The sequence below is a fragment of the Culex pipiens genome, chromosome 3, assembly GCF_016801865.2.
Source record: "Culex pipiens pallens isolate TS chromosome 3, TS_CPP_V2, whole genome shotgun sequence".
NCBI classification, from domain to species: domain Eukaryota; kingdom Metazoa; phylum Arthropoda; class Insecta; order Diptera; family Culicidae; genus Culex; species Culex pipiens.
In genome coordinates, this window is record NC_068939.1 from 61,062,282 (window position 1) to 61,076,243 (window position 13,962).

The following is a 13,962-nucleotide window of genomic DNA, read 5'->3' on the forward strand; positions in this document are numbered from 1 at the left end:
GGCAAATCGGGATATAAAGATTGAAGATACAAAAAAAAACAAAAAATCTTGAAGGGCTGTTACTTTAGCAAAATTAAATTTAATTTCAGGATTCAAAATGCATCCGAAAAAAAATGCAACAGAATGCAGGAAGAAGCATCCCAATTGGTTAAATCTAAAGGGAGTTATTGGCATTTGAGTGAAAAAATAGCATAATTTTCAAACTCAAATAAAAAAGTGTTCTATCCAGATATCAACTCGCTTCGACGTGCAGCTCGTAGGGGATATCTGGGACTACCATCTGATGAACGCTTTGGGTAAGGCAATTCAACATATCAAGTATATGGCTTTCTAGGCCCAGTGAAAAAAATATAATTTAACTCAAAAATGACGAACTCCTCGTCACAGTGTCCTGATGCAACAATGTGTCGAGCTGTAGCTGTCACAGCCCTGCGAAGTATGTTGGCTGACATATCGGGCAGTCAGTCAAATAAACCAGCTAGAAGTCGCTTGACAAAAAAAAATTGCTAGAAAGAGATAGGAAACCTGATGCAAACAAACGTCCAGCTGTCATGTAAACATACTTTGAATGTGTTGGTAAATTTCTGACTAGAAAGCCTTATACACTTTTACTTTTAATGAATTTTTTGATTGTAAATTTTTGCTCGAAGGACCCCTTAGATCAAATTTTCCGGTGATAATTTCATCATATTCGTGTTCCTGAGATAATTTCACAATAGAATGAAACATTCACAAAAATGTTTACTTTCATCGATTTTAACCCTTTAAACAATTAAAGTTAAAAAATCTTCGATTCACATTTATTTAAAATCAAGTTCGTTTCCAAGGATACTAGATGACACCAGAAAAAAGCAGCTTCTTAATTTATTTATTAAAAAAAAAATTATATTAAAAATTGAAATAACAAGCCATAGTTTCTGTCGTGACCTTCCCCCGATTTATACCGCGAATACCCAATATTTCGCACCAAATAATTCGACACGTCTTTTAATGCCAAATCAAAACACACGACTGGTTTACTGCCGTTTTACGGCGATATGATGCATACGCCATTTTGGACATTTTCAATTTTATTGTACAGTCTGATAAAGAATCTTAAAAGCTATCTCCTGACGAAAGAATTTTTCAAAAAACTGCTCTGGGCCCATTTTATTAAGCAAACATACAATGATGTATACGCCAATTTTACTCATCATGATGTATGTATACATTGAGAATTGATAGAAGTCAAATTCAATACTGTTTGAATGTTGATTTGAGGTTTTGGGACCAAATCAAGATTGGGCAATATTTTATTAAATTATTTCGATTTAATTCTTAAGGGGACGTCCATTAGACATCATCCATAAAGTACGTCACGTTGTGAGGGAAGAGGGGGGTTTTGAGAAAGCGTGACGTTGCGTGTTAAAAGCATAGGAAAATCGTGACAAATGGGGGTGGAGTAAATTTTGGCTGATTTTAATGTGACGTACTTAATGGATGACACCTTATCCACATCCGACACTTTTTTGAAAATTCTAGACCCACCCACCTCCCTTGCTGATAATTGTTCATGTAAAAAATGTGTTTATGGAGCATAGACAATCGCTAAGGGAGCGTTATTTTATTACGTAACAAAAAAAAATCGGATTTTTAGACCCCCCCCCCCCTCGTAACAAAATTTCCATACAAATTTTAAAATTTTTGTATGGAGCGTAACACGGCCTCCGACCCCCCGCCTCCCCCCAACTGCGTTACGTAATAAAAGAACGCTCCCTAATACCTTCCCCCCCCCTTAAAGTATCCACGTGGACAATGCATTACGGGATCCACTCAGCTATCAAAATAGCTGGCACAAAAAATAAAGCCAGCTTTGATCGAGCAATGTATACATACATCATTGGGCAGGAAAAGTAGTGATTTTTTATTGCTATTTTTACGGCCAAATGATGTTTGTGGTTTAAAATCGTAGAGAATAGGAAAAAACAAGAAATTTTGTAGGGACCACATTTTTATTGTACTTTTTAACAGTTTCTACAGAGCAGACCTCAAATTAGTCATTTTAAATTGAAAAAATGAACAAAAACAGAAAATCGTGTCTACAGCAAAATCACCTCAATGGCGTATACATCATATCGCCGTTTGCTCACGCACACATTCTCAATTTCTCTCTCGGCTTGCCTGCTCTCTCATTACACTACATAAACTTTCTCTTCTCACTCTCTCTCTTATCTGCCGCACTCATTCACTACAGATTCAACATTTGAAAGCAAAAAGTGTTTTAAAATGCATTTTACACTAGCTCAGTTGTTTTGCAATCATTAGTTTAAAAAAATAGTAGAAAATAACAAAAAAACAGCAAAAAAAACTTTTTGCGATACTAAACATCGAAAATTTTCAACAATTCAAAAGATGTTTAAATCAACCAAAACGTGCTAAAAATGGTGCCATCCTTAGTAAATGTTTAGATAAGACAAAAAACAAGTTTCGTGTTTCTTTTTCTTTTATTCGCTGTATTTCAGCATCCAAAGGTCCAATCTTCGATGGGAATTTTCTCAAATTATTTATCTAAAACAATATTTTCAAGAACATAAACATGAACACTTTAAAAAAAAGTCGAAACATTTGAATTTTTCAGTTAAAATTAAACATTGAGTGGCTATATCTTGAAAACGGTGTTGCAGATTGCAACGATTTTTAGACAATCGTACAAGTTGTGGAAAGCTCTTCACAAATGTACACACCTCAAACTACAGCAGAAAAAAACTGTCTAAGACGCACAGTCCAAAGCTTTGCTTCAAATCGATGATAGCTTTTACCCTGGACACTCACCACAGTAGACAAGCGGGGTGGAGAGGGGGTGTGCATTCTGATGTGTGCATATTTCAGGTGTGAATATTTTCTGCCTGTAGGTCAAATTAGGTGCAAAATTTGCAATACACTTTATCAATAAATCTTTAAAGTACCGTAAAACGGGGTGACTTTGATAGGCTTGAGATTTTTCCGCAAAATGAAGAGTACAAATAAATTACATACGGAATGGTTTGTAATCATACTGACCGGGGTAGAGAAGTGTTCAAAGTACCTAAAGAAGAACTTTTCATAAAATTTTGAAAAAGTTTAAATAGTTAGTTAACTATAACTAAGAAAATGTTGATGAAAGGCTTCATTTAAAACTTCTCAAAGTGTCATGATTTTATCAATGAACATGATTTTGAATCGGGAAACGGAATGCATTTTCGGATTCTTTGGACAATTTTCCACTAGGAAATGGTAAAAAAAGTTTGTAAATAATAAATTAAATGTGTTTTTAAAAAAACATTTCAATAAAATCTCCAAATTTAAAGGCAATTTCAGTTGAACAAATTTCATGTAAAATGTGAAAACTTGTGATTCGTGCTTTGAATTTAGTATAAAATGCAATATAAATCGATAATTTTGTAAACACAACTAATTTTCACTAATTTAAGGAAAAATTCCAACATTTTAACAATTTTACCTGAAATTTATATGTATTTTGTTAAAAAGAACATAAACTTAGTTAACTAAATATAAACATTGATTTTCTTTCTTTAAAACTGTATCAGCAACCTTAGTGATGGTACATTTGGCGTAAAAATAAAGTTTGAACGCTCCAAATCTGATTTTAACAAGAAAAACTACGACTATCAAAGTCACCCCGGAATTTAAACTAATAATTTTTAACGTAACTATTTTCCAATTACTATTGAAAATATTTTTTCAAAAATAGTGCATGGACTTTGTGTGGCATACCCCAGTACATGTTTTAAAAATAATAATCTTGAGAAAAACCTTGACAGTTGGAAAATATTCCAAAAACAAATTGAAATCCTATCAAAGTCACCCCGGTTTACGGTACTTTTCGAAGACAAAAAAATCGTGTAAAATTTCTATTTTTCCTGAAAACACAATTTAAATATAAAAAAAGTTTACCCATACTTTTCCATGGCTGGAAAGTTGTGGGGTTTTGTACCCTAAAACGTATAAAAATTTTAAAAAATCAAAAAAAATACGGAAAATACTGAATAGTCCTCATTTCAAAATTAAAAATTTTTTTTCTCGAAGAGATCACAAAATTTCAGAAGTGTTCCATTTTTTAATATTGAAAATTAAGCCGATGCAATTTTTTTTTTCCAAAATTTTCGTCCCTCGGCTTTGGCTGGCCAATATCTACGACTTTGCCGAAAACATCAAACCGATAAGAACATTTCTTCAAAAGATACAGATTTTTGAATATTTACGTACCATTTTGCATGGACAGCTGCCAAAAATGTATGAAGCCTTGAATGGGTGAACCAATAACCAAAAAGTTTGAGCCAATTAAAAAATATGCACGAAATTGGCTGATTTTGTATAGAACTGTTTCTTTTGCCATTTTAGTTTTTATTTTTCATATGTTTACAGTAACTTTTTAAATTTGTTGCTAGTTTTTGTCATTTTCTACTATAGAATGATTCCATTTCATTTTAATTGTTAAAATAAATGCGTAGAGGCATAGACAAAAGAAAAATTACTGCATACTTATTTTTGCTTTAACTGGTTTTGCTTTTTTGCTTAAGAAATGTTAGTAAAAAGTTGACCTCTGGGAAATTTCATTTTTTAATCATTGGCAAAGTCACATAAAAAAATGAAACTTCTTTCCTATGCATTTTGAAGATCAAAAATCATGAATAAATTTCAAGGATGACAAATTGTAAAAAATTGGATGAAATCGAGCATATTTCACAAAAAGAACCCAAATTAGGAATACATACAATGATTGATTGAACACCAAGTTTCAACTGTTTAAAATCTTTTTATTCATCAAATTCTCATCACAAAGTTCACTATTCACTATTGTTAGCCACGTTTGTGCGGATCCAGTCGTGATAGTAGGAGATCCTGGCGTGAGCATCCGGATAGCCACGACCGCACGGAATTCCCCAGTTGACCAGTGCCACCAGCTTTCCCTCCCAGGTTAGAGGACCACCAGAATCACCCTATTTTGAAAACAAAAAAAGACAAAAATTATCATCAATTCTATCGAGAATACACAAAACATTCAACTCACATTGCACGCGCCCTGCCCGGCCCGGGTAAACGTACAAAGATGGCCAATGTCCACGCTGGGATCGTTGCCGTGCAGTTGCTTGCACCGGTCGTGGTCCACGTTCAGCAGGTCGATCGTCTGCAGCTGACTCGGTGCCACTCCACCCGCGGACAGACGTCCCCAGCCGGTCAGCGTGACGGTGGCATTGTCCGGCACGTACTCCGACGCGTACTCGACCGGTTTGATGCGGTCGCTAAAGGTCAGCTTGGACGCCAACCGGACCAGGCCAATGTCGTTGTGGTACGACGGTTTGTTGTACCGGCTGTGCTGCAGGATGAAATCGACCTCGAACTTTTCGCCCCCATCCTTGAGGTTGTTGGTTCCAACGAGGACCTTCAGCTCGCTTGGTTTGCGGCTGAAATTTACAACATTAAAAAATATCACAATTTTGTTTTTTTTGGCTATGTATGAAATTTACTGATTGTAAATCGTTCAACTTTTTTTTCAGATAATTATGTTCTCATTTTACAACTGCGATAAGTTTGGCATGTAGTTTTTGTTTGTCGGATGCGTCTGCACGCATGCTATTATTATTCAAGTCAGTCAATGTGACTTGAAAATCATAATCGCTGTAATGAGATTCTTCATCAAAAGTAGTCGTAGTCTAACACGTCTACGACAAAAAAAAAACCAAACTCACACTTTTTAACAGTTTGCCTACTTTGTTAGTTTGCCTGCCTTTGTTTGCAGAAACGTCAGTCTACATACATTTTGCTTTGTTTGTGAGTTTGACGCAAACAAACTTGCGAGTTTGTCAAACTGTCAAGCACGAAAAAGTGCGAGTTTGTTTGTCATAGTCTAATACCTTCTTAAGAGAAATTCGAAAAATACTAAGTCTTTCTTCTGTCTTGTGCAAAATATTGGTAATATTGGAATCAATTTTATAATTTGGGAAGGAACTTTAATTTTACTAATACCTTCGCAGCAGAATCTGCTGAAACTTTTTTTCTGGCAATTTATATTATCGCGGGCATCAATAATTAGAGTTCACTGTTATGGCCGCAGGAAAAACGCCGCATGACAGCCGCAGAACAAATTTTTGGTTGTTGCCAAAAGGGTGCCTTGAGTTTTTGGCACAGTTTTCGGGAAGTTTTCAAAACAAACCAAGTTGACAGCCAAATCAACGCTTCAATTCTTTTTTTGCTCTGCGGCTGTCAATCCTCCATAAGACCAACAGGAAAAACAGGGGTCAAACCAAATTATAAAAAAAACAACACTTTAAAACAAATATAACAAATATCTTATTTTAAAAGAAAGTATCTTGGGACTTTGACTTTTAATAATTTGAGTATTGTTGACAATAAATTGTTAAGGAAATCTAAATTTAAATTTAAAATAATACATATTTTGATTAATGCCAGAGTGGCCACTCAAGTCGGGAAAAAGTCGGAAATTCGCCAAAATCCGCAAAAATCGGGATTTTGTGATTTTTTGTCAAAAAGTCGGGAAAAGTCGGGAATTTTGAGCATACCTACTTGTTTGAAAATTATTTTTCAACTCTTGAACAATTTTAAAATTGAAGTCACTCATTTCTGCTTTAGTAACTTTCTTTAAATTTAAGGTTCTTTTGACTATTTCAATATATTTGAGTATTGAAAAGCTGTTTAAGACATTCAAAATCTTAATGAATATTGAGGTCTTTGACACAGATTTTCATTATATTTTTCTATGAATCAAATGATCGCTTTTTTTTTGTTCATTAAACAAGAGGTAAAGTCAATGAAAAACTTATATAAAAAAAAATCCAAATAGATTCTATTTAATTTTGTCACTTAAATTGAATATTTGAAAACAGATTCCAAATTGAATGTGGCAATGTTTTTTTTTTGTAAATATTATTAATTCTTAACTAAATTCATTAAGTAATTTAAAATATGTTTTTTTTTCCAAATGTTACCCTTGAACTTTTTATTGTGAGTTATTTTCAGTTTTCGGAAAACCTAATTATCGCATAAAATCCAAAATTGAAAAAAAATAACGTTTTTAAAACATAAAGAAAATTTTGAAATTGCAAAAAAAAATCAAAGAAATTTTGTTTTTTTTTTTTGAAATAAAATTGTTTAAAAAATAGTCTCATCAAACATTTTGCTTAAAAAACGGGGAAAACATACAATCATATCAAACTGAATTTCAATTGAAAAAACAAACAGTTAAATACTGACCACTAGATAAATTAGCATTGATTAGAAAATTCAATATCAAAAATTACAAAATTAAAAAGGGAAATTGGCAAAAACATTTTGTTATGAATTCCTTGACATTTTTCTAAATTCTTTAAATGAATAATAACAGAAATTATGTTCGAATCATTCTTTGATTTCAAATGATGATGAAGTTTAAAAAAAATAGGATCAAGATTTTAAGTTCAGTTATTTCTAACTTTTTGTCATTTCCAGTTGAAACGAAGTATCAAAAACTATACGTTTACCAATTTAAAAAATAAAATGGAAGTTTTAAGTATTGTTGAACTTTCGATTATTTTTTCAAAGACTAATTGTTTGTGTTTCTACTCTGAATCATAATAATGAAATTCAATTTTTGAAGTTTTTTTTATTTGTTGTTTAATTTCTGTAATTACAAAAAATGCCTAAATTTGATTTTTTTTAAATTCATTGAGATTTTTTTTTCGGTGGTTAATATTGACTTTTTTATAGAAAGTTTTTTGTTTGAAATCATTCTTTAGATAACAAATGCCTATTATTTGAGCATTCTGAAAAAGTCTGGAAAAAAGTCGGGAAAAAGTCGGGAATTTGAAAATGGAATTTGAGTGGTCACCCTGAATTAATGCGTATTTTGGCAGTGCGTGGCCGAATGGTTACGCTGTCCGCTTTGTAAGCGGATGATTCTGGGTTCGATTCCCATCTGCTGCAAGTCGTCTCCATGCCATAAGTACAAACAACACACCAAACCAAGCCTACTCCGGTGGAATCGCTGGTGGCGGTTAGACTCGCAATCTGAAGGTCGTCAGTTCAAACACTGTGGTGGAAGGTTCCTTGGAGTAGAAAGAGGTTTGGGTGCTCTCCCCATTCAAGCCTTCGGACTCCTAGGTTCGAGCAGAAACTTGCAATAGAGACCACAAAAGACCCGAGGGTCGTTAATGTGGATGGTTTGATTTTTTATTGATATTTTGATTACCGAATTGCTGTATTTATGTATTTATGTCTTCTTTGAACTTATGTTCATGTAAAAAATTTAGAAATGAAAAATAAAACATTTTTTAAGTTTCTGTCAATTCCTCACAAAATTTAAGACAATTTGCACTTTTTTCCTAACCTTTTAACCTGACAAGATGCATGCTACGGATCGAGTATCTATATCAGGGGTGACCAAAGTATGGCCCGCGGGCCAAACGTGGCCCGCAACGTGATTTTTTGTGGCCCGCGGACCCATTTTGAATGATCATGTAAAATGGTCCGTTGACTATTCGTAAAATAATTTAGCAGTTTTTCCAAATGAAGGTTTATTTCAAACTTTTTTTTGTAAATAAAAAAAAAATCATTAATTTTTCGATATATTTTTCAAACATCATTCTTATTAATTCAATTTCACAAGTTGTTGATTCTAGTAAATAAAGTCAAAAATTTCATCAAACATTTTTGGACATGTTTATGAAACGTTTAAATTTTATTAAGGTAGAAAACTGTAATAATAAAAAAAAAATAAAATTTATTTAAAAGTCACTATGACCTTTTTATAAACTGACCCCCAAAATTTCATTGCACTTAAAAACCTTCCATCTCGGGATTCAAACTCATGACAGTTGGATAGCGAATCTGATTGACTTTTGATTGTAAATCAGGGGTGCTTAACCTTTTGGCCCTGCGGGCCAGATCTGATTTTTCTGAAGTAGTGGCGGGCCGGAACTAATATTTGATAAAAATTAAAAAAGTAAAGTAAACTAAATTTGTTTGTATGATTGGGTTTTTTAAACTAAATTAAAAAGAACTTATGTTGTAAATAAGATGCATATATCATGATTTCAAGAATGAAAACAAAGATTTTTTCAAAAATGTGTTCATTTTACTTATTTTAATTTTTGTTTGTTTAAAATTGTATAGTTATTGTTTTTGACGATTGCAATTAAATACCTTGAAATATTTTTTTAAATATTCAAATTTCAAAAGTCGTTGCATTTTTTTAAGTTTAATTTCCTCAACACTACAATATAAAAAAATCAAAGAGACAAGATAAAATTTATTCAACCGCAATTTGGATTCGAATATCCTTTACAAAAAAACTTTTTGCGTTGTTGTGCACCTTTATTCAAATACTTTAAAATGATTTTGAAATTTTAAAAATATATATTGAATCATTTTTAATTCGTTATTCTTCAAAATTCAAAGCTCATGAAAAAAAATTTTTTTTGCTTCCTAATTTCTTTTAAATATTTTTAAAATATTTGCAACGATCTAATTTCAGTATGAATAATTTGCTTTTTAAAGTTAAAATAAAAAAACTTTATCACAGAAAAGTTGTTCAGGAAAATTACATTAGTATTTGATTCCTTACTTATTCAAAAAAAAATAGAAAATAGAGAAAAACTTCAATTTGAAGTAAACACAGTTTAAACTGAGTGAAATTTAAATTAAGTGTCGTTTTGACAAGCTTTTTTATACTTTTATGTAACAATCCAAGTTTTTTCATAAATTTCACTATTTATCGAAATGGATAATTTTGTTTTCTAGCACAATTTTTCACTTTAAAAATATCAATATTGAAATTATATGATTTACATTCAAACATGAAGAATATTGATATAATACGTTGAATTTTGATCTGAAGCTTATTTTTTTTTATTCAGACGATCATTTTTCTATTTAATATTTCATGAACAGCCTTAAGGGTCGTTCATAGTAGTATGTTGAAAAGCCGTCGCGGGCCGGATGAAATAGCTTTACGGGCCGAATCCGGCCCGCGGGCCGGACGTTGGGCAGGCCTGTTGTAAATCATCTGTACGGTTGTAAAACTCGATTTTCATTGAAATGTTGAATATTCATGCTTGTAATTTCAATTTTTATATTTCGTTTTTTTTTAGACACGACCATGGCCAGAGTCTAAAGACGAAAACTTTTTCAAATATTTGCATCGGTCTAATTGCTGAAAAATTTTGCAACGATTTTCATTAGTAACACTTTAACTAAAATGAAGTTACTCGTTTCATAAATTGTTCAGGTTTAATGTCACCATTTTCAAAATATAGCAAAAACATTGAAATTTCAATGAAAACACAAGTACATTGAACTAAAAACATTGTTTTCCAAAAAACAATAAAATCAACGAAACTGATGGAAAACTGTCATTGTCCGTTTTCTATTGAGTAAGAAAAGCGCAAATGTTAAAAAACGGAAATTAAAAAATTAAACTTCAAGGGATAGATGATTTTTTTATTCTTTTAAATTTAAATTTATTATAAATATTTATTTAAAAATGGTAATTTAATTTTAAAATAACCAACGTTATATATTTGGTCCGCAAGCTCCTTTGAGCTTCAAATTTGGCCTAGCATCCAAAAACTTTGAGCAACCCTGAGCACAAGTCACGTCCAAGATAAATTGTATTAGGTACCTAACTAAAACAAAATCAAAATACATGGAGGAATCTTTTTTTGAAAATGGTCAGTAAAAGCCACTGTTTTAAAATTTTGCAGATTGTTATCAACTGAAATGAGATATAATTTCTCGCGAGATCATGGCCTGGACAGAACATCATCAGCTAGTCAAACAGTCCAATTTGAATTTCAAATTTAAATGGCACCATATTTAGAAAAAATAATTAAAAAAAAATTGGTCACTACAACTAAGAACTAAGCCTACGAAAATTCCACTAATTAATTTTCACTCACCCAGCAATGCAATGCGCCGCGGTCAGCACCCACCGCTCGGCAATGATGGCCCCTCCACAGTTGTGCCCGAAGGACGTCTGCAGGGAAATCTGGAACGGTGCCGCACCCTCCTTGGCGTCCTCCCCACCCACAATTCTCCAGGACCGATCGTCCTCGTCGTCCAAACTCCCGTACTCCACGGATGCCGCCCGGACAGCTCCTCCAAAAAGAACCACCAACCCCAAAACGGAACAAACTACCGTTGACCACACGCTGCTGTTCTTCTTCACCATGATGGCTGTTGTGTCAGAACCTGTGCTGCCACTTTCGAACCTCAACTGCGACTGACTTCCGACGGTGGATGCGCGTGGCACTTATAATCTGGCAATGAAAAGTGCTCCTGCTGAGAGAGCCCAGCGCCACTTTAATCAAGTCCCCTCACCAGCTGTGGGAAACCCCTTCTTGGCCCACAATAGTGGAACAAGGAAACTCAACAATTGATAAGGGGTTTAAGCTTTCTCTTCAACTAGTTTTGCCAGCCAGACAGACAGTGTGCTGTTTGGATAGTAAACGCGAATTGATTGATTTTTTTCTAGTTTCATCATTCTGGCTAAGCCTTTTAAAGCCAGTTTTGATCGTTAAGCACACTCGACTCGAACGGGACGTCGCATAAGTAACATTTTTTACTAGCAAATATGAACTTGTAAATAGTGTGACAATGCCAATGAAATGTAGGTAGTTTGACGTCGCCAGTTCTAGTTGACACAGTTCCACGGATAATCTGGCTTTCACGGATAATAACTGTTGAGTTTTAAAATCAATGTCAAATACCGGGTATCAGGTTGAAATTAAACGATACAGTTCAATATACATTCGAGTCCATTGACTTCAGGGTCTTGAGCATGAAGACTGAGGAGCAATTATCAAAATTAATAGTCAAAATCATCCATAAGGCATCTTTTCTTTTGACCTTGATTTTTTTCAGGGAATTATTCAGACTATTTTCTTTCCATTTCACTATTCAAAAAGTTGCATTTCAACGCTATTTAATCAAGTGCATTTAAACAATGCCTAAAGATGGCCTGTTCCATAATTGTGGGATGTTATTGTGCCTGTCCCGTTGGTCCGAAAAATCAGGGGACAAAAATATATTTTTTCAAAAAACATAAAAAATTCAATGGATGTAGGAGTCTAATCTACTGAAAAACAATCTAAAATGCCGTTTTCTGCGTTGATAATCGGTTCGTTTTAAAAAATAAAATCTTTTTTTGTCAATACTTAGAAATCTTGGAAATTAATGATTGCAAAACAACTGGACACGTGTATAATGCATTTTAAAACACTTTTTTCGTTCAAATGTTGATACCGTGGCCTGTAATTTAAATTGTTGACGTTTTTATTTTTGACAGCTGAGGAATTCTCTGAGATTTCGGTCATTCGATTTTTTCTGCATTTTTTAATTCGGCTGAAACTTTTCTGGTGCCTTCGGCATGCCCAAAGAAGCCATTTTGCATCATTAGTTTGTCCATATAATATTCCATACAAATTTGGCAGCTGTCCATACAAATATGATATATGATCAGTCAAAAATATGTTACTTTTTGAAGGAATTTTTTGATCAATTTGGTGTCTTCGCCAAGTCGTAGGTATGGATATGGACTACACTGAAAAAAATGATACACGGTAAATTTTTTTGGTGATTTTTTATTTAACTTTTTGGCACTAAAACTTGATTTGCAAAAAAAAACACTATTTTTATTTATTTTTTTATGTGTTTTAGAGGACATTAAATGCCAACTTTTCAGAAATTTCCAGGATGGGCAAAAAATCTTTGACCGAGTTATGATTTTTTGAATCAACACATTTTTTTTTTCAAAAAATCGCAATTTTGGTCGCAAAAATTTTTCAACTTCATTTTTCGATGTAAAATTGAATTTGCAATCAAAAAGTACTTAGGTGAAATTTTGATAAAGTGCACCGTTTTCAAGTTAAAGCCATTTTTATGCAACTTTTTTTCAAAATAGTCGCAGTTATTTATTTTTTTAAAAATAGTGCCCATGTTTGCTCACTTTTGAAAACAATATTTTTTTCAAAAAGATCAGAAAATTTCATGAATGTTTCATATTATAACATTGTAAATCGGACCATTAGTTGCTGAGATATCGACATCAGAAAATGGTGGGTTGTTTGGGTGAGACTTGGAAAACATCAATTTTCCTGTTTTTAAACCTTTGCATGGCAATATCTCAGCAACTAAGGGTCGTATCAACTAAGTCCGAAAAAGCAAAATATAGAGAATTTTCTCAGCTTTTCAAAAATATTTTTTTAAAGTGGGCAAACATGGGCACTATTTTTTTTTAATCAATAACTGCGGCTATTTTGAAAAAAAGTTACATAAAAATGGCTATAACTTGAAAACGGTGCACTTTATCAAAATTTCACCAAAGTACTTTTTGATTGCAAATTCAATTTTACATCGAAAAATGAAATTGAAAAATTTTTGCGACCAATATTTCGATTTTTTGAAAAAAATGTATTGATTCAAAAAATCATAACTCGGTCAAAGATTTTTTGCCCATCCTGGAAATTTCTGAAAAGTTGGCATTTGATGTCCTCTAAAACATATAAAAAAAATGGTGTTTTTTTGCAAATCAAGTTTTAGTAACAAAAAGTGAAATTAAAAATCACCAAAAAAAATTTACCGTGTATCATTTTTTTTTTCAGTGTAGTCCATATCCATACCTACAACTTTGCCGAAGACACCAAATTGATCAAAAAATTCTTTCAAAAGATACAGATTTTTGTAATTTCGCATATCATTTTTGTATGGACAGCTGCCAAATTTGTATGGAAAATTATATGGACAAACAAATGATGCAAAATGGCTTCTTTGGGCATGCCGAAGGCACCAAAAAAGTTTCAGCCGAATAAAAAAATACAAAAATTAAAATTAAAGAAAAAAGACCGATTTCGTAGAGAACTGCCATGCAAAAAGGCTAATAAATTTTAAAATAATCTGTATCTTGAGAACGGATTTTGTAATTTTGAATTT

General features: G+C 32.7%; 1 protein-coding gene across 1 annotated transcript; it reads right to left on the bottom strand.

Annotated features, from left to right (window-relative positions):
* Nucleotides 1-4,775: 4,775 nt before the first annotated feature.
* Nucleotides 4,776-11,265, bottom strand: LOC120414464 (chymotrypsin-2-like). Its single transcript, XM_039575655.2, has 3 exons — nucleotides 10,932-11,265; nucleotides 5,051-5,444; nucleotides 4,776-4,979 (listed from the first exon to the last, which is right to left on the bottom strand). Exons 1-3 carry the CDS (start codon nucleotides 11,201-11,203, stop codon nucleotides 4,827-4,829), a joined length of 819 nt encoding a protein of 272 aa, XP_039431589.1. The 5' UTR covers nucleotides 11,204-11,265; the 3' UTR covers nucleotides 4,776-4,826.
* Between the last annotated feature and the right edge of the window lie 2,697 nt (nucleotides 11,266-13,962).

Coding starts and splice junctions, on each gene's coding strand:
- LOC120414464 (XM_039575655.2), bottom strand. CDS start 11,203: ATGGTGAAGAAGAACAGCAGCGTGTGGTCAACGGTAGTTTGTTCCGTT. Junction 5,445..10,931: donor GCGGCGCATTGCATTGCTGG/GTGAGTGAAAAT, acceptor TGTAAATTTCAG/CCGCAAACCAAGCGAGCTGA. Junction 4,980..5,050: donor CCGGGCAGGGCGCGTGCAAT/GTGAGTTGAATG, acceptor TTTTCAAAATAG/GGTGATTCTGGTGGTCCTCT.